A 17,142-nucleotide genomic window follows, 5' to 3' on the forward strand; every position below is an offset into this window, starting at 1 on the left:
GAGATGCAACCATATGACTAAAAAACAATGTTGAATGAAAATATATTAGTTTAAATGAGTAAAGACATGACATTCAAGAGTGGCACACTTAAAAGAAATAGCGAAACATAAAAGGTAAGGAACCTGGCTGAATTTAGCATTCCAATCATTGCTAAACATGGCACATGAAGGTCAAAATCAGTTTGGTGGGAGTTTAAGATGTGTGCAGACGGGTAGTATGAGAGATAGCTACAGAGATAAGCTAATCTTTTGATAGGAGAAAATTTAATGTCAGAGAGAGAACTTTTTACTTAGTTCATTGGGCAACATAAGACATCAAAGATGTTTGAGCAGGATGCCATGATCAAGCTTTATTTTAAAGAACTCAATGTCATGATAATTAAGTGAAATATGTGATACTGGATTGAATCTTAAAAAAAATAAAGTGGGGCAATTGGTAAATTTTAATAAGAACTCTAGATTATAGCATTGTATTAATGTTAATTTCTTGATACCTGATACTACTGTGATACCATGTCCTTGTTTAGTAAACAGACACTAAAGTGTGTAGAGGTAAAGGGACATCATATCTGCAGCTTTATTTTAAATGTTTCAGAAGAAAAAATGTCTCAAGTGCACACACACACATACACACATACACAGTGGGGGGGAATAAAGTTAAGTATGATAAAATTAACATTTAGGGAATCTGGATAAATGGTAAACAGAAATTCTTTGGAGTATTTTCACAAGTTTTCTAAAAGTCTGAAGCAATTTCAAGAACACTTTTAAAAAATAAAAGTGGTATATCAGTGACATAAAGTAGGTTAAGAGATGACTAGGTTGTGAGAGTTTGGGTGTATCATGATGAAAACTAACATTAGTAGCTTTTTGGAGGGAAATCTAGGAGAACACCCTCAAATTTAAAATGTATACATCTTTTAAGTCGGTAACTCCACTTCTGCAATCTGTCTCATGGAAGTATACTCATATATGCACAAAGATATTTATTGCAATACTATTTTGTATTTGAAAAGCAAAACAATCAAAATTTCTGCTTAAGAAGAAGCTACATTCAGGCACATTCATGATACAGAATAATAGGAGACAGAGGATAGATTTATGAATGTCCAATTTGTCCTCACACAGAAAGATCTCCAAGACACATTAAATGAAAAATAAAGAAATTGGAAAACTATACATATGGTAAAATCCCCCTTATATTAAATCCCATTGTACTACATTATCTTTTATATTTAAAAACTGGACAGAGTTGTAAATGCCTAGAGTTAGGTGATGACCTCTGGGGAAGAGAGAAGAGCTTGAAGGAAGAAGGCCATGGCAGCAGCTTTCAGTGTTCATGCTAAATACATCTTGCTTTCTAATACATCAAGGTATTCATATCTTACTTGAATAATTACAAAATGAATATCCCACAATTGGTTCAGAAATAAACTGAGTTGGGGCACCTGGTTGGCTCAGTCTGTGCAGCATGCAACCCTTGATTTCAAGGTTGAAGTTCAAGCCCCATGTTGGGTATGGAATTTGCCTAACAAAAATCATCATCATTATCATCATCAGCTGAGTTATAGTAGAGTGATATTAAAAACTGCTGCAGAAATCTGTTAAACAATGGGAAAGTGTTGGGGCCTGGGTGGCTCAGTTGGTTGTCTGTCTTCAGCTTAGGTCATGATCCCAGATTCCTGGGATCCTGAGCCCCACGTTGGTCTCACTGCTCAGTGAGGATTCTGCTTCTCCATATCCCTCTGCTCATTCTCTGTCAAATAAGTAAATAAAATCTTTCAAAAAGAAAAGAATGGGCAAAGGCACTGAATTAGGGGTGTGTCAGCAGAAATAGAGAGGACAGGTGGTAGGGGTGAGAGGGAGACTCTCTACACTTATATTCTTGAAAGGGTATAGAGTGAGAGAAGGAAGGAAGGTTTAATGTGGTGGACTACAGTAGTCACGGCTTTAACAAGAAGAGGGAATAAAAAAAACCCTACCGATTTGTGAGGAGAACATAATTTTTATTTTGGAGACACTGAATCTGAGATACGGATATCCAGGTAGATACACTGCAAGTCTCCCGGAAAGACATAATATTTAGAAACACAGACCAGAACACTCTGGGTTTAAGTGACTAAATCCTTGAGATAACAATTATAAAACAACCATAAGTGGACATGAATTATACTTCTTTGTTATGATCACGATCTAATGTTCCATTTGAAGTTCTAGAACTCACTTAATCCTGGAATAGCTATATATTTATAGTTGGGTATTAAAATTGATCTTAAGAGGCTACAATATTATATTACAGAAAGGAACTCATTCACATTTTTTTTAAATAAATGAATTCTTGCTTAATGAAACCTGTCTTCCATTTGGTACATTTCCCACTTAAAACTCTGTATCTGAATCAAACTCCTGAATATGAATGAAATTTGCAAGAATATAGAAAACATACAATAAGCAAATATAATTTTTAGAAGAAAAAAGTGTAAATAGTTTTTAAGTCCTGCTCAAGGCATTTTTTCCCTAGCACAGTACCATTAAAATGTTACTGCCTTGGGTCCTTGTAGGATATTCAAGTCCATCATAGGGTTAGTTGTGGCATTTTAAAACTATTCAGATGGCTGAGCTTTTGCAACTAGGGGGTGCTGAAGGACTACAGAGGTTAGATTACATCCTATTTTTTAAAAATTTGGTAATCAGTGAAAATCTTTTAAAAATTAAAGTCTTTAATAAAATAGCATTGAATTACACATAGCAACTTGCATAAACAATACTTAAACACATTTTATTATTGAATTGACCATATAAACTCTCAGCTGCAACAAAACTCTCCAAATAATGTAAATATACTCACTTGATCTTATGTTTGTGTTATATGAGTTATGGATAATTCCAATTCCAGCTATGGAGAAATAAAAAGGTACATTGGATTCATATCACTAGAAAATGGGAGACTTATAGACCAGAAAGTGCCTATTTTCAGGTTGAAACAAGGTCAAAGTAAATAAACCTAAGTAGTCTAGACTTTTAGTAAGAGAGAAAATACCACTAGCAGTGAGACCTAACATAAACAGATGTTACATACTTAAACTTTAAATGTTTTACAGAAAATCCAAAAAGTATTCAAATAAAAAAAGAAATGAATTTGGAAAAAAATTTAATTTTACCTAAAAAATATGTAAGCATTTTAATAAAGAAGTTAAAATCCTCCAATGATTTTTCCCCCAAACTCGAGTTACTTCCAGTAACAGGGTATTTTCCTCTTGGTTTCTTAAGAATTACGTGAAATTACATATCAATTATTATATTCCGATTTAAAATATTTATGACTCTTTAAGGCACGATTTTATATATTCTGTATCAACAAAATGAAATCCATGAAAATATATTTACGCTTTAGGGTGGGTTAAATAGAATTTCTTTTGTCAGAAATATTTAATCAATGTCTCTATCTTTTTATTTCCATCAGAAATTCAGTATGAATTTATGTAAATCTAGATTTCCCTCTGTTTCAAAAACGATTACTGTGTTTCATAAGCTGGCATTTTGACAACACAGGCACACTTTAAAATGAGCTGATTTTACAAATTAGTAATTTTTTGAACTTTATTTCTCCACAGAGCCCACATAATTATAGCTGATATATTTCTACTTACAAAGTTTAAACAATATGTAATATAATTTTGCTTAATCTGTGATAATACCATCTAAAATTATACAAGATGGCTTTCTCTGAAAGTTACAAGGAAGTAAATTTGAAATACTACATACATTAGAAGGGTGATCATAACAGGATCCAGCGTGCACATCATTTTATTATCAGAATTTTCTGAAGTATTTGCAATTTACACTAACTGAAGAGAACTGTTTGGATTTTATTTTATGTAGTATGGTTATCCTTCATTTATTCCTAAAGCAGTATGTTTGCTATACATATATACATCATTAGTAGCACACAGAAGTAACAAGATCATGCTGCCATTCAAAAGTAAGGTGCCACATGTTTATACAATCAAATGGCATCCAAATGCAATATATTGCTATGAAAATGCAAAATTCTTCAGATTGGCATTTATGAATGAGGTTGGTCACAATGAAATGACATTTTATTTTACACAAATGAAAAAGATTTATCATAAATATATAGACCAATATATAACATTGAAAAACAAGAAGCAGAAAGGAAACAATGCTCTTGCATAAAGATCAATTCGCTTTGCTGCTGTTGGAATAACAGGTTTGGCAGGGGGCGGCTTCTTGTTGTTCTTTGCCTGAGATTTCCCAAGCCCATTGTTGACTTCAATAGGTTTTCCATAGCAGTCATAATTAGATAATTCAAAATCTCTTGGTAAGCTTCCAACAATGCTGAAGTCATTAGACCTCAGGTCAGACTTAGAAGTGCAAACCTTTTTGCATCTCGTCTCTCCAACCTGAGAATGAAAGTTAAGGACAGAGTACATTTAGAATTTTTCTATTCATAAAATATCTCTTCAAAAGGATATTTTTAAAATCTGATAGTTTAATCAGTTGACTATTATTTCTGCTTGACAAAAAGATTTAATAGTAACTGATTAGGCCATCAGATTACCTGAACATTTAAGGGCTCTAAAATGTTGCCCATATAACAAGGCTTATGTCATGGGATAAACTTTTGATAGGTTACTTTATGTCAAGAGATCGAAGCACAAATCAACATTTATCTTAGGTGCTCCCAGGCTTGTGAGAGTTCTCAGCTGAAGTACGAATAAGCAATATTTAACCATGACACAGACCATATTACCACAATACAGGGATTGCAGAAATCTTCTGCTACTTCTAACCTTTGACTTCCCCATGGATTCTATTTCCAAAGAGGGTTGTTTACAAAGGACTGCAACATTTATCTCTTTGATGAGACAAACTCCAAAGTGGACCCACAAGTAAGAACCAAAACATGGCCACAATGATCATGAACCAAAGATATACTGGTGAAAGGCATTCATTCATTCATTCCTAACTTGTTGACTAAAGTGGCGTAGCCAACCATACTCAGAGAATCCAAGAAATCGTGTATATTTCAGCCAGATCATATGTCACAGAGATTATTCAGTTGATAATACCTGAATTATTAAATTTGAATCCAGTCCCTATAATATACAAAATAATTATTTTCCATTGACCTCTCTCTAGAGATCAGGAATGCTCTCAGAAACAACAGATGCTAACCCCAATTTTTTTTAAATAAAGATTTTATTTATTCATAGACACACAGAGAGAGGCAGAGACACAGGCAGAGGGAGAAGCAGGCTCCATGCAGGGAGCCCAACATGGGACTTGATCCCTGGTCTCCGGGATTAGGCCCTGGACTGAAAGTGGCGCTAAACCGCTGAGCCACCCGGGCTGCCCTTAACCCCAATGTTTTAAGATAGCACTGATATTACAAACAGCCTCTTAAGGGTAAACCCTTGATTCTACTGCTTAATTTCCTATGGTTCTTACTCCTGAGTTCTGTGATTCACCTTTGGAATCTCCATTATTTTTACTGCTTTTACTGAAAAAGGAAATCTATCATTATATACTGTTATTATACTATAGCTACTCTAGTTTTTGGCTTATTACTATAAAACAATGACTATTTATATAGATTCCGTTTACCTTTACCAGATTATGGGGGGGGGGGTGGTAAAACTTATGTGTAATGTAAAAAGTTAAATAAATTATTTCCCAGCAGTACTTCGGGTAGCAGGACTCTATCCTCTATCTGGACAAACACTGAGTCACATTCTTTGGGCAAAAGCCAGATGGCAGTGTTTAGAGGTGGACAGTACATATAATTAAGATATACTAAGTGAAAAAAACAAACTAAAATGTGTTATGCATCTCCTGTCATAATACCTGTAGGTAATTTCCAGTTTTTTCCAATTATGAACACGTACTGGGAATGTTATTTCTGTACAACTGGTGACTTTATTTGCATATACTTTATACTACGTAAATCCCCCAGCAATCTGTCATTTAAACTGTACCATCATGCACACACACACACACACACACACACAGACTCACATTTACATTCTCACACCTTCCTTGTAAGTGCACCAGAAAGAAGACCACGTTTAAAGCTCTAATTTTCCAGTGCTATTTGAGAACTAAGTATATAGTGAACTTTTGTAAAGAGTAAAATTGCTACCTTGATTGGAACAGAAGTTGAGAACAGACTCTACATATCAAATGTTTGCATTATCCTCAGGGTCTCTGAGCAATCTTTATAGTCTGGGACTCTGTGGATATTCCAGTTTTACTTTCTCTTCTTTCTTCTTCACTTTTCTCACTTTTTTAGAATTCTCTACTTTAAAAGGTTTAGATTCACTAACTGTACTTTAGAATCCACTTATCAGGGACTCCTGGGTGGCTCAGGGGTTGACCATCTGCCTTCAGCTCAGGGCATGATCCCGGGGTCCGGGGTTGAGTCCTGCATTGGGCTTCTGGCAGGGAACCTGCTTCTCCCTCTGCCTATGTCTCTGCCTCTCTCTGTGTGTCTCTCATGAATAAATAAATAAAAAAGTTAATAAAATTTATATGGTATTATAATCTAAGTCACACATAAATACTTCACATTTTCTGTTTTATTTACAAAAACATATTTTTAGATTCTGCTAGCAATTTTAATGATTTTAGAATTTATCTACACAGTTAATTCAAAATGTAGATATAGGATGTCATATTTATTCAGAGAGATTATTTAAATATAGTACACATGTCTGTTAAAGAGGAATAATTTCTTCAATGTTAAAGGAATAACAGAGAATTACTGCAAAGAGCTTCAACTTGGTTGTACTAAATATTCAATCATGTAACTTATTAAATAAAACCTCACCTAGAAAATGTATTTGAAAATTCTTTTATTTGAAAAAAGTAGGCCTGTGTGTGTATATACTGAAGGAGAGGACCTCTACTATAGAAATATCTTTTGATTATGTGGCACAACTAAATAAGAAATAAGCAGTCCTCAGGTTCCTGAAATAGGTCATGATTCATTAACTAGTTGGCTGGTCTACCTTTTTCCGTTCATTGGAGATCATACACAAACATAATTTTTTTTTTAGTTAATACTCTCTACACATAATTATATCAAATATGTACATAAAAGTAGAGAAGTGTTTACAGTGTAATACTATTTTGAGTAATTATAATATCACATCAAGAGGGATTCAATAAACTCCTTATAAATAAGAGAGTAACCCTATGTAACATATTCTTAAAAGTGATCTTGGTTTTATTAACCTCCAATTTATAATTTCTCAATTTTTCCTCACGTAAATATGTGTCTCATTTGCTTTCATCATATAAACTTGTCACTCCTGAAAATTACTGGCAGCAAAAATGAGGTAGTATGATAATGAAACTGTCAAGAATAAAAAATGATGCGGCTAAGAACTTCCTAATGCTTCAAATTAGAACTTTAAGAACTTTCTGTGGTCCTTTTCAGTTTGCGTCACACATTGAAAAGCAAATCACCTTATACAAGATTTCTTAACCAGCAGACTTACGTATAATTTCATGGGAATAATGGTATCTCCTGCAGATGATAAAAATAGATTCAGAAGGGAATAATCTCTACATACTTTACCAAATTTAAGTCATTCCTTGTTTTTAAAAACCGGTCGTTACCATAGGAAGCAACTATCTCATTCAAGCATAAACAGCAGGTTGTATTTTTTTAACTTGTAAAAATCCAAAGGCAAAGACACTATTTTATCTTTTATTCGCAAGACCTTCCTTGTGAATAGCGCATGGCACATACTAGGCATTGGGAACAGAATGATATTAACAACAGTAGGTCTTCACATTTTTGTTGAATTAAAAAAAAAGGAATTGTACAAGTAAACAAACAAATTAGTAAACAAAATACTGTAATGGTTGAGGAAGTACTGGGGATAAATAACTTAGATAATTATATATGTATGATGACAGATTTATGAATGCAGGCAAAATTATAAAAACATGCTAAAAGCTAGGTTACATTATCATTGATGTTTCTTATTTCTTACACTTTTTTTTAAGATTTTATTTATTTATTCATGATAGACATGGGGCGGGGGTGCAGAGACACAGGCAGAGGCAGAAGCAGGCTCCATGCAAGGAGCCCGATGTGGGACTCGAACACACCCTGGGTCAAAACAAAGGCAGGTGCTAAACCGCTGAGCCACCCAGGGATCCCCATTTCTTACACTTTTTAAAATAATTCATTTCCTTTGCAAACACAGCATTATTTTAAAAATCAGCATTGAAAATTTCCTATAATCCAAATTTCATTGTGCTTCCATTAATTACTATTGCTATTCTGTCTAAAAATAAATGACGTATCATTTTGAAACCACCCCCCACAGGGTTAATGCAGTTGAAACTAGCAGAAAGTGTAAAGCTTGTTTTTCAGAGAATTGTTTCTCCCTAATCAACTATTGTGTCTTTTCAGACCCACTAACAAACCTACTTTAGCTGTTTCTGCAGAAGCCTGAACTCAAGGTCAACTGATATGGTGCCAGCCTATGAACAAGCAAGGCTCTGCATTCCTTAACAGAGATAATAAGCCTAAGACCCCATTCCAGTCTACGCCAGCTCTCGGAGCATGTCCATGGGCCTTTCTTGTCCTGAGATAACCTCCTGATGTCAGAGGCTGAATTTTGCTTCCTTCTGGTGTTAAGTCACCACCCCAAAGTGAATAGGAGATGTATGCTACATATACACTTGCTCAATGTGTGTGTTCCACCTTTCCTCATGAGTAGTCAAAAGTTTCTTTGCCCTTTTCATCAAAATGTATATAATCTCCTACCCTGAATTTCCCCCTTTAAAAGCCCCACTCCTGGGCAGCCTGGGTGGCTCAGCGGTTCAGTGCCGCCTGCAGCCCAGGACGTGATCCTGGAGTCCCGGGATTGAGTCCCACGTTGGGCTCCCTGCTTGGAGCCTGCTTCTCTCTCTGCCTGTGTCTCTGCCTCTCTTTCTCTGTCTCTTATAAATAAATAAATAAAATCTTAAAATAAATAAATAAAAGCCCCACTCCTTAACCTGGAAACTCGGAGATGGTCCTTGGTTGGACATCAATCAGCTGTCTCTCCAGATTGCCGGCCTCCTAAATAAAGCAATCTTTCTTTTCCAACCAACACTTGTCTCTTGAGTATTGCCTTTCAAGTGACAAGCAGCTGAACTTGGGTTTCAAAAAAAATTTCATTGAAATGACTTAGCAAGAGTTTGTGTTTTGAAAGCAAAATATACTGGGGCAAATGCATTTTGAAACCAAACATATATTTTTCACAGCAAAACCACTAGATTAAAAAGGCAACAAGTTTTTAAATTTCTTTTTTAATATTCTTTTATGTCAATGTGTAACAGACTTATGAATTGATCAGATTACACACTGGCTGTAATTTTGATGGATACATTAAGATATTTTTTTACTCATTCTTGCTTTGAAGTATATCTCAGGATATATTATGTACAGATATTACTCAAATATTACGTAGGTACAATGCTCATTGTAGAGATTGCATTTGGCCTGTAAGCATTAAGAGTAAATTACATTTGTTTCTGGAGATTTATTTCTGGTGGACTTTTAAACTCCCTAAGCATCACTTTATGACTTTTGTTGCAAAATGTAACAGTTTCAGACTCCAGACACATGTGTTTCTACTAGCAACCCCAAACACAGAGAATTAAAATATAGGAGTTCTTAAGTATGTTGAACTTTTCTACACTGGGTGATTATTTTAACACCTGAAAGCTAAATTTAAAATAACATAATTCTGGGGAGAGCTCAAGATGGCATAGGAAGATACTGATCTCATCCCTCCCATGGACAGAACAAACCTACAACTCCAAATGTAATAATTCTCTCTGAGGGAATCAAGAAACTGGATGAACAGAGCCTCTGCAACGAGGAACATCAACAAGATGGGCAAAAGAGGCAGAGATACGGTTTTGTTAAGGAAAAAAACCACACCTCAGATGCAGTACTCCATGTTTAGGAGGGATTGCAGAGGGACAGAGCTTTACCCTGAGTCAAAGATGTGAGCTCCACATCAGGCACCCTAGTCAGGCACCCTAGCCCTTAGATTCTGGCATAGGAGACATGAGTCCCCAAAATAAGTAACTCCGAAAATTAATAAGGAATATGTCCAGGAAAACTATGGAACATAGTGGCAGAAAAACCCACTCTTAAAGAGGCTCAGGTGCTGACTCACTTGACGTGGAAACCAGTGCAAGAACACAAGATGGAAAAGCACATAGCCTGTAGGTGAAGGAGGTCCACTTATTAATGTACCTGTTAGAAAGCCAGGAGGCTGGGCCTCTCCCCTGAGGAACTTAGAGGCAGCCGTTTTTACTATCTTGTTCTGCTGTGCTGATCCTGGCATGGATGAGCACTATTTTGGAATCATCCCTCTAGACTGCTAATGCCAGAGGGCATGCCCCATCAAGGGGATCAAACAACCCTGCGCCTTGGCCAGATGCCCCTGCAGCTGTCACAGTCAGGCTTCCCAGCCAGTTGGGCCAGGGGCCACTCCTATGCACCACATCCCCACCACAACAGGAGGGTACACATAGCCTACACAAGGGATACCCCTGGAACATCTGGTTCTGGGGACCAGAAGGATTTGTGCTTCTGAGCCCCACAAGATACTTACATCAGGCCACTCATTCAAGATCAAAAAAAGAGCTGAACTACCTAATACTTAGTAACAAACACAGAGAGTCAGGCAAATGAAGAGACAGAGGAATATGTTCTAAATGAGAAAACAAGACAAAATCTTGGTAAAAGAACTAAATGAAATGGTAAGTAATCTACTTGATAAAGTAATCAATAAGTAATCTACTTGATAAAGAGTTCATAGTAATGGTCATAAAAATGCTCACCAAACTCAGGAGAAGAATGGATGAACACAGAAAGAATCTCAGCAGAGACAGAAAATATAAGAAAGCGGCAACCAATCAAAGCTGAAAAATGTTATAACAGAAATGATAACACACTAGAGGAAATAAATAGCAGATTAGATGATACAGAAAAATGGATCAGCAATCTGGAAGTCAGGATAGTGAAAATAACCAAACTGAACAGCAAAAAGAAAAAAAGTATTTTAAAAACTGGATAGTTTAAGGGACTTTGGGACAATATGAAATACACTAACATTCATGTTAGAAGTCATAAAAACTAAAAAAAAAAAAAAGAAGTCATAAAAACTGGGCAGAAGGCCCAAATGGACACTTTGCCAAAGCATAGAGACAGATAATCAACAGACATATGAAAAGATGCTCCACGCTAATAATGATCAGGAAAATGCAAATTAAAACCACACTGAGATATCACATCACAGGAGTCAGAATGTCTCGTATCAAAAAGACAAGAAATTAACAAGTGTTGGTGAGGATGTAGAGAGAAGGTAACCTTTGTGCAGTGTGGGTGGGAATGTAAATTGGTACCACTTTGGAAAACAGCATGGAGGTTCTTCAAAAAAATTAAAAATAGAGTTACGATTTCACCCAGCAATTTTGCTTCTGGGTATTTAACTGAAGAAAATGAAAACACTACTTCAAAAAGACATATGTACTCCAATGTGTCCTGCAGCATATTCACAATAGTCAAGATACAGAAGCAACCTAAGTGTCCACTGATGGATGAATGGATAAAGAAGATGTGGTAAATACAGACAAAGGAATGTTACTCAACCACAAGAAAGAATGAAATCTAGTCTTTTGTGTCAACATGGGTGGACCTAAAGAGTATTATGTTAAATTGAAAAAGTCAGAGAAAAATAAATACTGTATGATTTCCCTTATATGTGGAATCAAAAATGAAACAGAAACAGACTCATAGATACAGAGAACAAACTAATAGTTGTTGGAGGGATGGGGGAGGGGGATGGAAAAAATCAGTGAAAGGAATTAAAAGTTACATTCTTACATTCATAAAATAAGTAAGACATAGGATGTAAATTATAGCACAGGGAATATAGTCAATAATTTTACAACAGTTTTGTATGATGACAGATGGTGTCTACTCTTATTGTGCCGACCATATCCTAGTGTACATAAATATCAAATCACATTGTGTACACCTGAAACTAATACAATATTGTGCAATAAAAAATAACATAATTCAGTCCAATGTTCTAGATCCTATTTATCTTTTGTATCTATTTTCATAAATAATCTTGATATAGTCTATAGTATTCTGAAAATCTCTTCCATATTTAAAGTAAGTAAGCACCTATTCTATAGAACTTCTTTTCTCTGTCTTCAGATCACTTAGCTAGGGTATAAGTTAGTGGGTAGGGGGATTAGTAGGCTGGAAAAATAAGAAACTGATAAAAGACTGGGAGATGTAAATGGGGATTAGCTGGGGACCTAAAGACCCATGGAACAACATGGTAATGAGTTCCTGTGTGTCCTTTTTGTTTCATATATCCCAGATTTGGAGCTGAAGGAGTTGAAATTAAAATGCCAAGGGGTGCAGATAAAAATAGCCCCAAAAAAGTTTGCTTCCTCTATCCAAAGGACAAAAGAAAAAGCAGCTTAGCAAGACAAATGGCTTTTAGGCAATAATCTCTCTACTTGAGTCTAACACCACACACAGAAAATGTCACCCCATCCTCACAATGCCAGCAAAGTGGGAAACTAGACTTCTCCCTTTAAGAAGCTGTAACAAAATACCCAATACTCTCACTGCTGTGGTATCAGAGAAGGCCAAATAGGGAACTAGGACTTCCATCTCCATAGAGCATTAACAAGGCCCTGCTCTGCCCACCCAAAAGAAACAAACTGCTTCCCCTCTTCCGCACTGGGAATGATGTCATAGGAGGCAGGACCTTTATTACCACAAAGTGATAATGAGGACACCCCCACTGCAGTATCAGTGGAGACCAATGGGGAATTAAAAACCCCCAAACCCACCCTGCAGTATTGAAGAGCCCCTAACCTCACTGTGTGAGGATCTGGACTTCTTCCACTGGAAATACTGATGATGCAGCACCCTTCCTTCCCCTGAAAGGACACAGTCAGAGAAAGCCAGCTAAAACAAAGTTTAAACAAGATCCAGAGTCTTCTAAAATAACATGACAATGTTCAGGTCTCAAAAGAAAATCACTCATCATAAAAAGAACCAGAGGGGATCCCTGGGTGGCTCAGTGGTTTAGAGCCTGCCTTCAGCCCAGGGCGTGATCCTGGGGTCCCGGGATCAAGTCCCACATCGGGCTCCCTGCATGGAGCCTGCTTCTCCCTCTGCCTGTGTCTCTGCCTCTCTCTCTCTCTCTCTCTCTCTCTCTCTCTGTGTGTGTGTGTGTCTCTCATGAATAAATAAATAAAATCTTAAAAAAAACAGAGAAGATCTCAAATTGAATTTTTAAAAAATATGGTCAGTAGATACCAACACCAGATGAAAAATACATTAGAATTATCTGAGAAAGGCCTTAAAACATGGATGACAAAAAATGTTTCAGTCAGGTGTTCTGAACATTTGTTTGAAACGTTTGAAAAATAGAAAACCTGAGCAAAGAAATACAGAAAAAAAAAAATCTCAGGAAAAAAGAAAACCACAGAGAAGTTTTATAACTGAAAAAACATTTTAAGCAAAATATAAATCTCAGTGGGTGAGCGCAACAGAAACATGGGAGGAGCAAAGGAAAGAATCAGGGAATTAAAAGATATAACGGGGGATCCCTGGGTGGCTCAGTGATTGAGTGTCTGCCTTCAGCTCAAGGCGTGATCCTGGAGTCCCGGGATCAAGTCACATATCAGGCTCCCTGGAGGGAGCCTGCTTCTCCCTCTGCCTGTTTCTCTGCCTCTCTCTGTGTGTCTCATGAATAAATAAATAAAATCTTTTTTTATTTTAAGATACAACCAAAGAAATTATCAATCTTAACAAAACAGAGAAAATGAACTAGAAAAAATGAAAAGCCTCAGGGATCCAGGGATCCATGGGAGCGTAACAAAGGATCTAAGAGTTGTATCACCAGAGTCTCAGAAAGACAGAAGAAAGAAGACAGATCTGAAAATGCACTCAAGAAAATAATAGCTGAAAACTTTCCAAATTTGCCAATAAACATAAGTCTGTATTTAAATTTTTTTTTAAGAATTTGTTTATTCATTTGAGAAAGAGGGTGCACACAAGCAGGAGTGGGGGCAGAGATAGAAGCTGACTTCCTGATGAGCAGGGAGCCTGAGTCAGGGCTCAATCCCAGGAGGCTGGGATCATGACCTGAGCCAAAGGCAGACACTTAACTGACTGAGCCACTCAAGTGTCCCTTTAAGCCTACATTTTTAAAAAAAGATTGTATTTATTTATTCATGAGAGACACAGAGAGAGAGAGAGAGGCACAGACACAGGCAGAGGGAGAAGCAGGCTCCATGCAGGGAGCCCGACGTGGGACTCGATCCCAGGTCTCCAGGATCAGGCCCTGGGCTGAAGGTGGCGTTAAACCTCTGAACCACCCGGGCTGCCCTAAGCCTACATTTTTAACAAGCTGAACAAATCCCAAACAAGATAAATCCAAAGAAATTTACACCAGAACATAGAATTTAACTTCTGAATAATAAAGAACAAAAGAAGTCTTGAAGGTGGCCAGAGAGAAATGACAGTCAACCCTCATGGGAAAAGCAACACACATGAAGGGTTCCTCTCAGAAGCCATAGGGAGCCAGAAGAGTGAGGCACAGTATTTCTAATGTGCTAAAAGAACTGTCAATCCAGAATCCTATACGTAGTGAAAATATCCTTCAGAAACAAGGGAGAAATCAGTACTGCCTCAGATGAAGGAAAACCAGAATAATTTATTATCATTATTATCCATTATCCATTTTTATAATGGATAAATTCTATAAAGTAAAGAAAACAATGAAAGACATATCAAAATAAAAGCAAGAACATGGTAAGCAAAAATGGGCATAAATACAATAAGCTTTCCTTTTCCCTCTCAGTTTTCTAAACTATGTTTGATAGTAAAACAAGAAGTATAATACTTTCTGCTTAGGTTCTAAGAAATATTTACAACTCTATCATAAACAGAAAGTTAAAGGGATGCTAAAGAATGTAATATTTCTACACATCACACAAACTGGTAAAAATAAAGACACCAGTAGACTGTAAGAAGTTATGTACATGTAATTAATACTTAGAACAACCACTAAATAAGACAGACACAGAAAAACACTTGTAAAAGAAGACAAAACATAAAACTGATTTTAGGCTGAAGCCCTAACATAGCAATACTTACATTAAATTTAAATGATCTAAACATACCAATTAAAACATGAGAGTGGTGGAGCAGTTTAAAAGTCATAATCAAATATATATTGTCTACAAGAAATTCACTTCAACTATAATGATATAGACATGCTGGATGGAAAAGGATGGAAAAAGACATGCCAAATACATGACTTCTCTAAGGTCATGATAGCTCTGCATTAATGAAAATTTTATACTTATTCTTCATAAAGGGAGTTAGGGTATGCAAGAGTTGTAAGGCCTGAAGAACCCTCCCACAAGGTAGCAACTAACACTGCAGAGTCCTGGCTACAGATGAAAAAATGAGTTTAATGACTTAACAAGACAAAAATAGTAAGTTTTTCTAAAAATATGTAGCTTCAGGCAGTACCATACAAAAACGGGTTTCCTGCTTTTGTATTTAAAAATACGTAAGTGGCATACTTGTGTAATTCTAGGTAAGGCACATGGTGGTAGTTAACAAACTAATAGACTAATGGCCCTATAATAATGGGGCAATAGTAAAGGCAGAGGAGGCAAGATTTTCAAGGTTGTAGGGTGGTATGAACCTGTTAGTCTCTTATGGAATTTGCCATGCTAAGCTCAAAGGAAATAGTCCTGTGGTTTACTGGTCTTCCCCAATAGAAGGCATCAATCAGCGGTATATCAGGGTAAGTGGACAGCTATCCTTAATCCATAAAACAGCCCATTGCTCCAGAATTTATCAGAATCTAAAGGCACTGCCCTTTATTCTTAGACCTATGATCAAGTGATAAGGCCAGGTGCAATCCTTCTGTAGGTACTCACCACTGGGCACACTATGGTGTAGTTTCCCTATGGGCCAGGAATCTAACAAATAAGTAGTGTGTCTGACATATTCTGTGTGAAGCTTTCTAACTTGATAGGGAGCAGGTAGGGGGTTTTCTCAAGAGCACAGGCTTCCTTCCGTGTTGGCAGAAGGTCTGTGCTTCCAGCAATCCTCTGGCCTTTCAGTAACGACTTATTAAGTAAGAAACAGGAGGAAGGTCTATAGCTTTGGCAAGGTCTCGACATTCAGTGGTAGCCATCAAAGCAGAAGTGTATCATTAAACTCCTTGAAAAGTCTTCTAGAAATTTAATAAGGTGTTGGTTCCTTTTCTTAATTAGTATTTGACCTAGTATTTTTTATTTCCTTTCCAGAAAGTATGCTGCGTGTACTTCCTTTCCATCTGGAGTGAACACCGATTCCTATCAAACCTGCACACCACGGAAAAGTATTTCTCCTGTTACTGCAGAGAGGATGAGGGAAATAATTTCTCCAGCTAGTTTCATTCTTACCTGTAAAGTGCTAATGTGAACCGGAGTCCCTGTACCATTCACAGTATTCTTTTTAGCAGCATTTCCACCTTTCCCGTCTGCTTGCTCAGCCTTAGCAATTCGGGCTTTTTCTGCTTCAACTCTTTTGGGGTTATTCAACATCACCTGGACGACAGCATATTCCACCAGTGAAGCAAACCCGAAGAGAAGACACGCAATGAGCCACACGTCAAGAGCCTTCACGTAGGATACTTTGGGAAGTTCAGCAGCAAGGGTTGTACACTCAGAGGCCAAGCTGAGTACTGAGAAGATACCTACAGAAACAGAAACGGAAGTTAGGGCTGCTTTTTGCCCCCATGAAATGTTCTGCAAACGCCACTTTTTGACAATATCCCTCTCTACTAAGTCCCAATGCTCGTCAAGGCTCTTCCAAGCTCAAAGAGTCGAAAAAAATGATACCAACATACTTTTTAGGTAAGGATTGGTGAGTGAATGCAGTGGAGGCATTTGTAAATATTTAATACTTAAAAGTAAATAGAAATCTAAACCAAGGTGTAAAAACACAATTTAGACCTGGTTTAAATATTATAGATGTTTAAAACTATTTTGTGCTATCTCAGAGAA

General features: G+C 36.7%; 1 protein-coding gene across 5 annotated transcripts in view; it reads right to left on the reverse strand.

Moving 5' to 3' along the window:
* Nucleotides 1-1,584: 1,584 nt before the first annotated feature.
* Nucleotides 1,585-17,142, reverse strand: part of GLRB (glycine receptor beta) — a 95,718-nt gene continuing 80,160 nt past the window's right edge. For all 5 annotated transcript variants that reach the window (XM_041739116.1, XM_041739114.1, XM_041739113.1 and 2 more), the window contains 2 exons: nucleotides 16,540-16,832; nucleotides 1,585-4,424 (listed from right to left, as the gene is read on the reverse strand). In XM_041739116.1, the coding sequence (XP_041595050.1) occupies nucleotides 4,128-4,424; nucleotides 16,540-16,832 (590 nt within the window). In that variant the 3' untranslated portion in view covers nucleotides 1,585-4,127. The remainder of the gene's footprint in view (nucleotides 4,425-16,539; nucleotides 16,833-17,142) is intronic.

Source organism: Vulpes lagopus, chromosome 23 (assembly GCF_018345385.1).
Source record: "Vulpes lagopus strain Blue_001 chromosome 23, ASM1834538v1, whole genome shotgun sequence".
NCBI lineage: Eukaryota > Metazoa > Chordata > Mammalia > Carnivora > Canidae > Vulpes > Vulpes lagopus.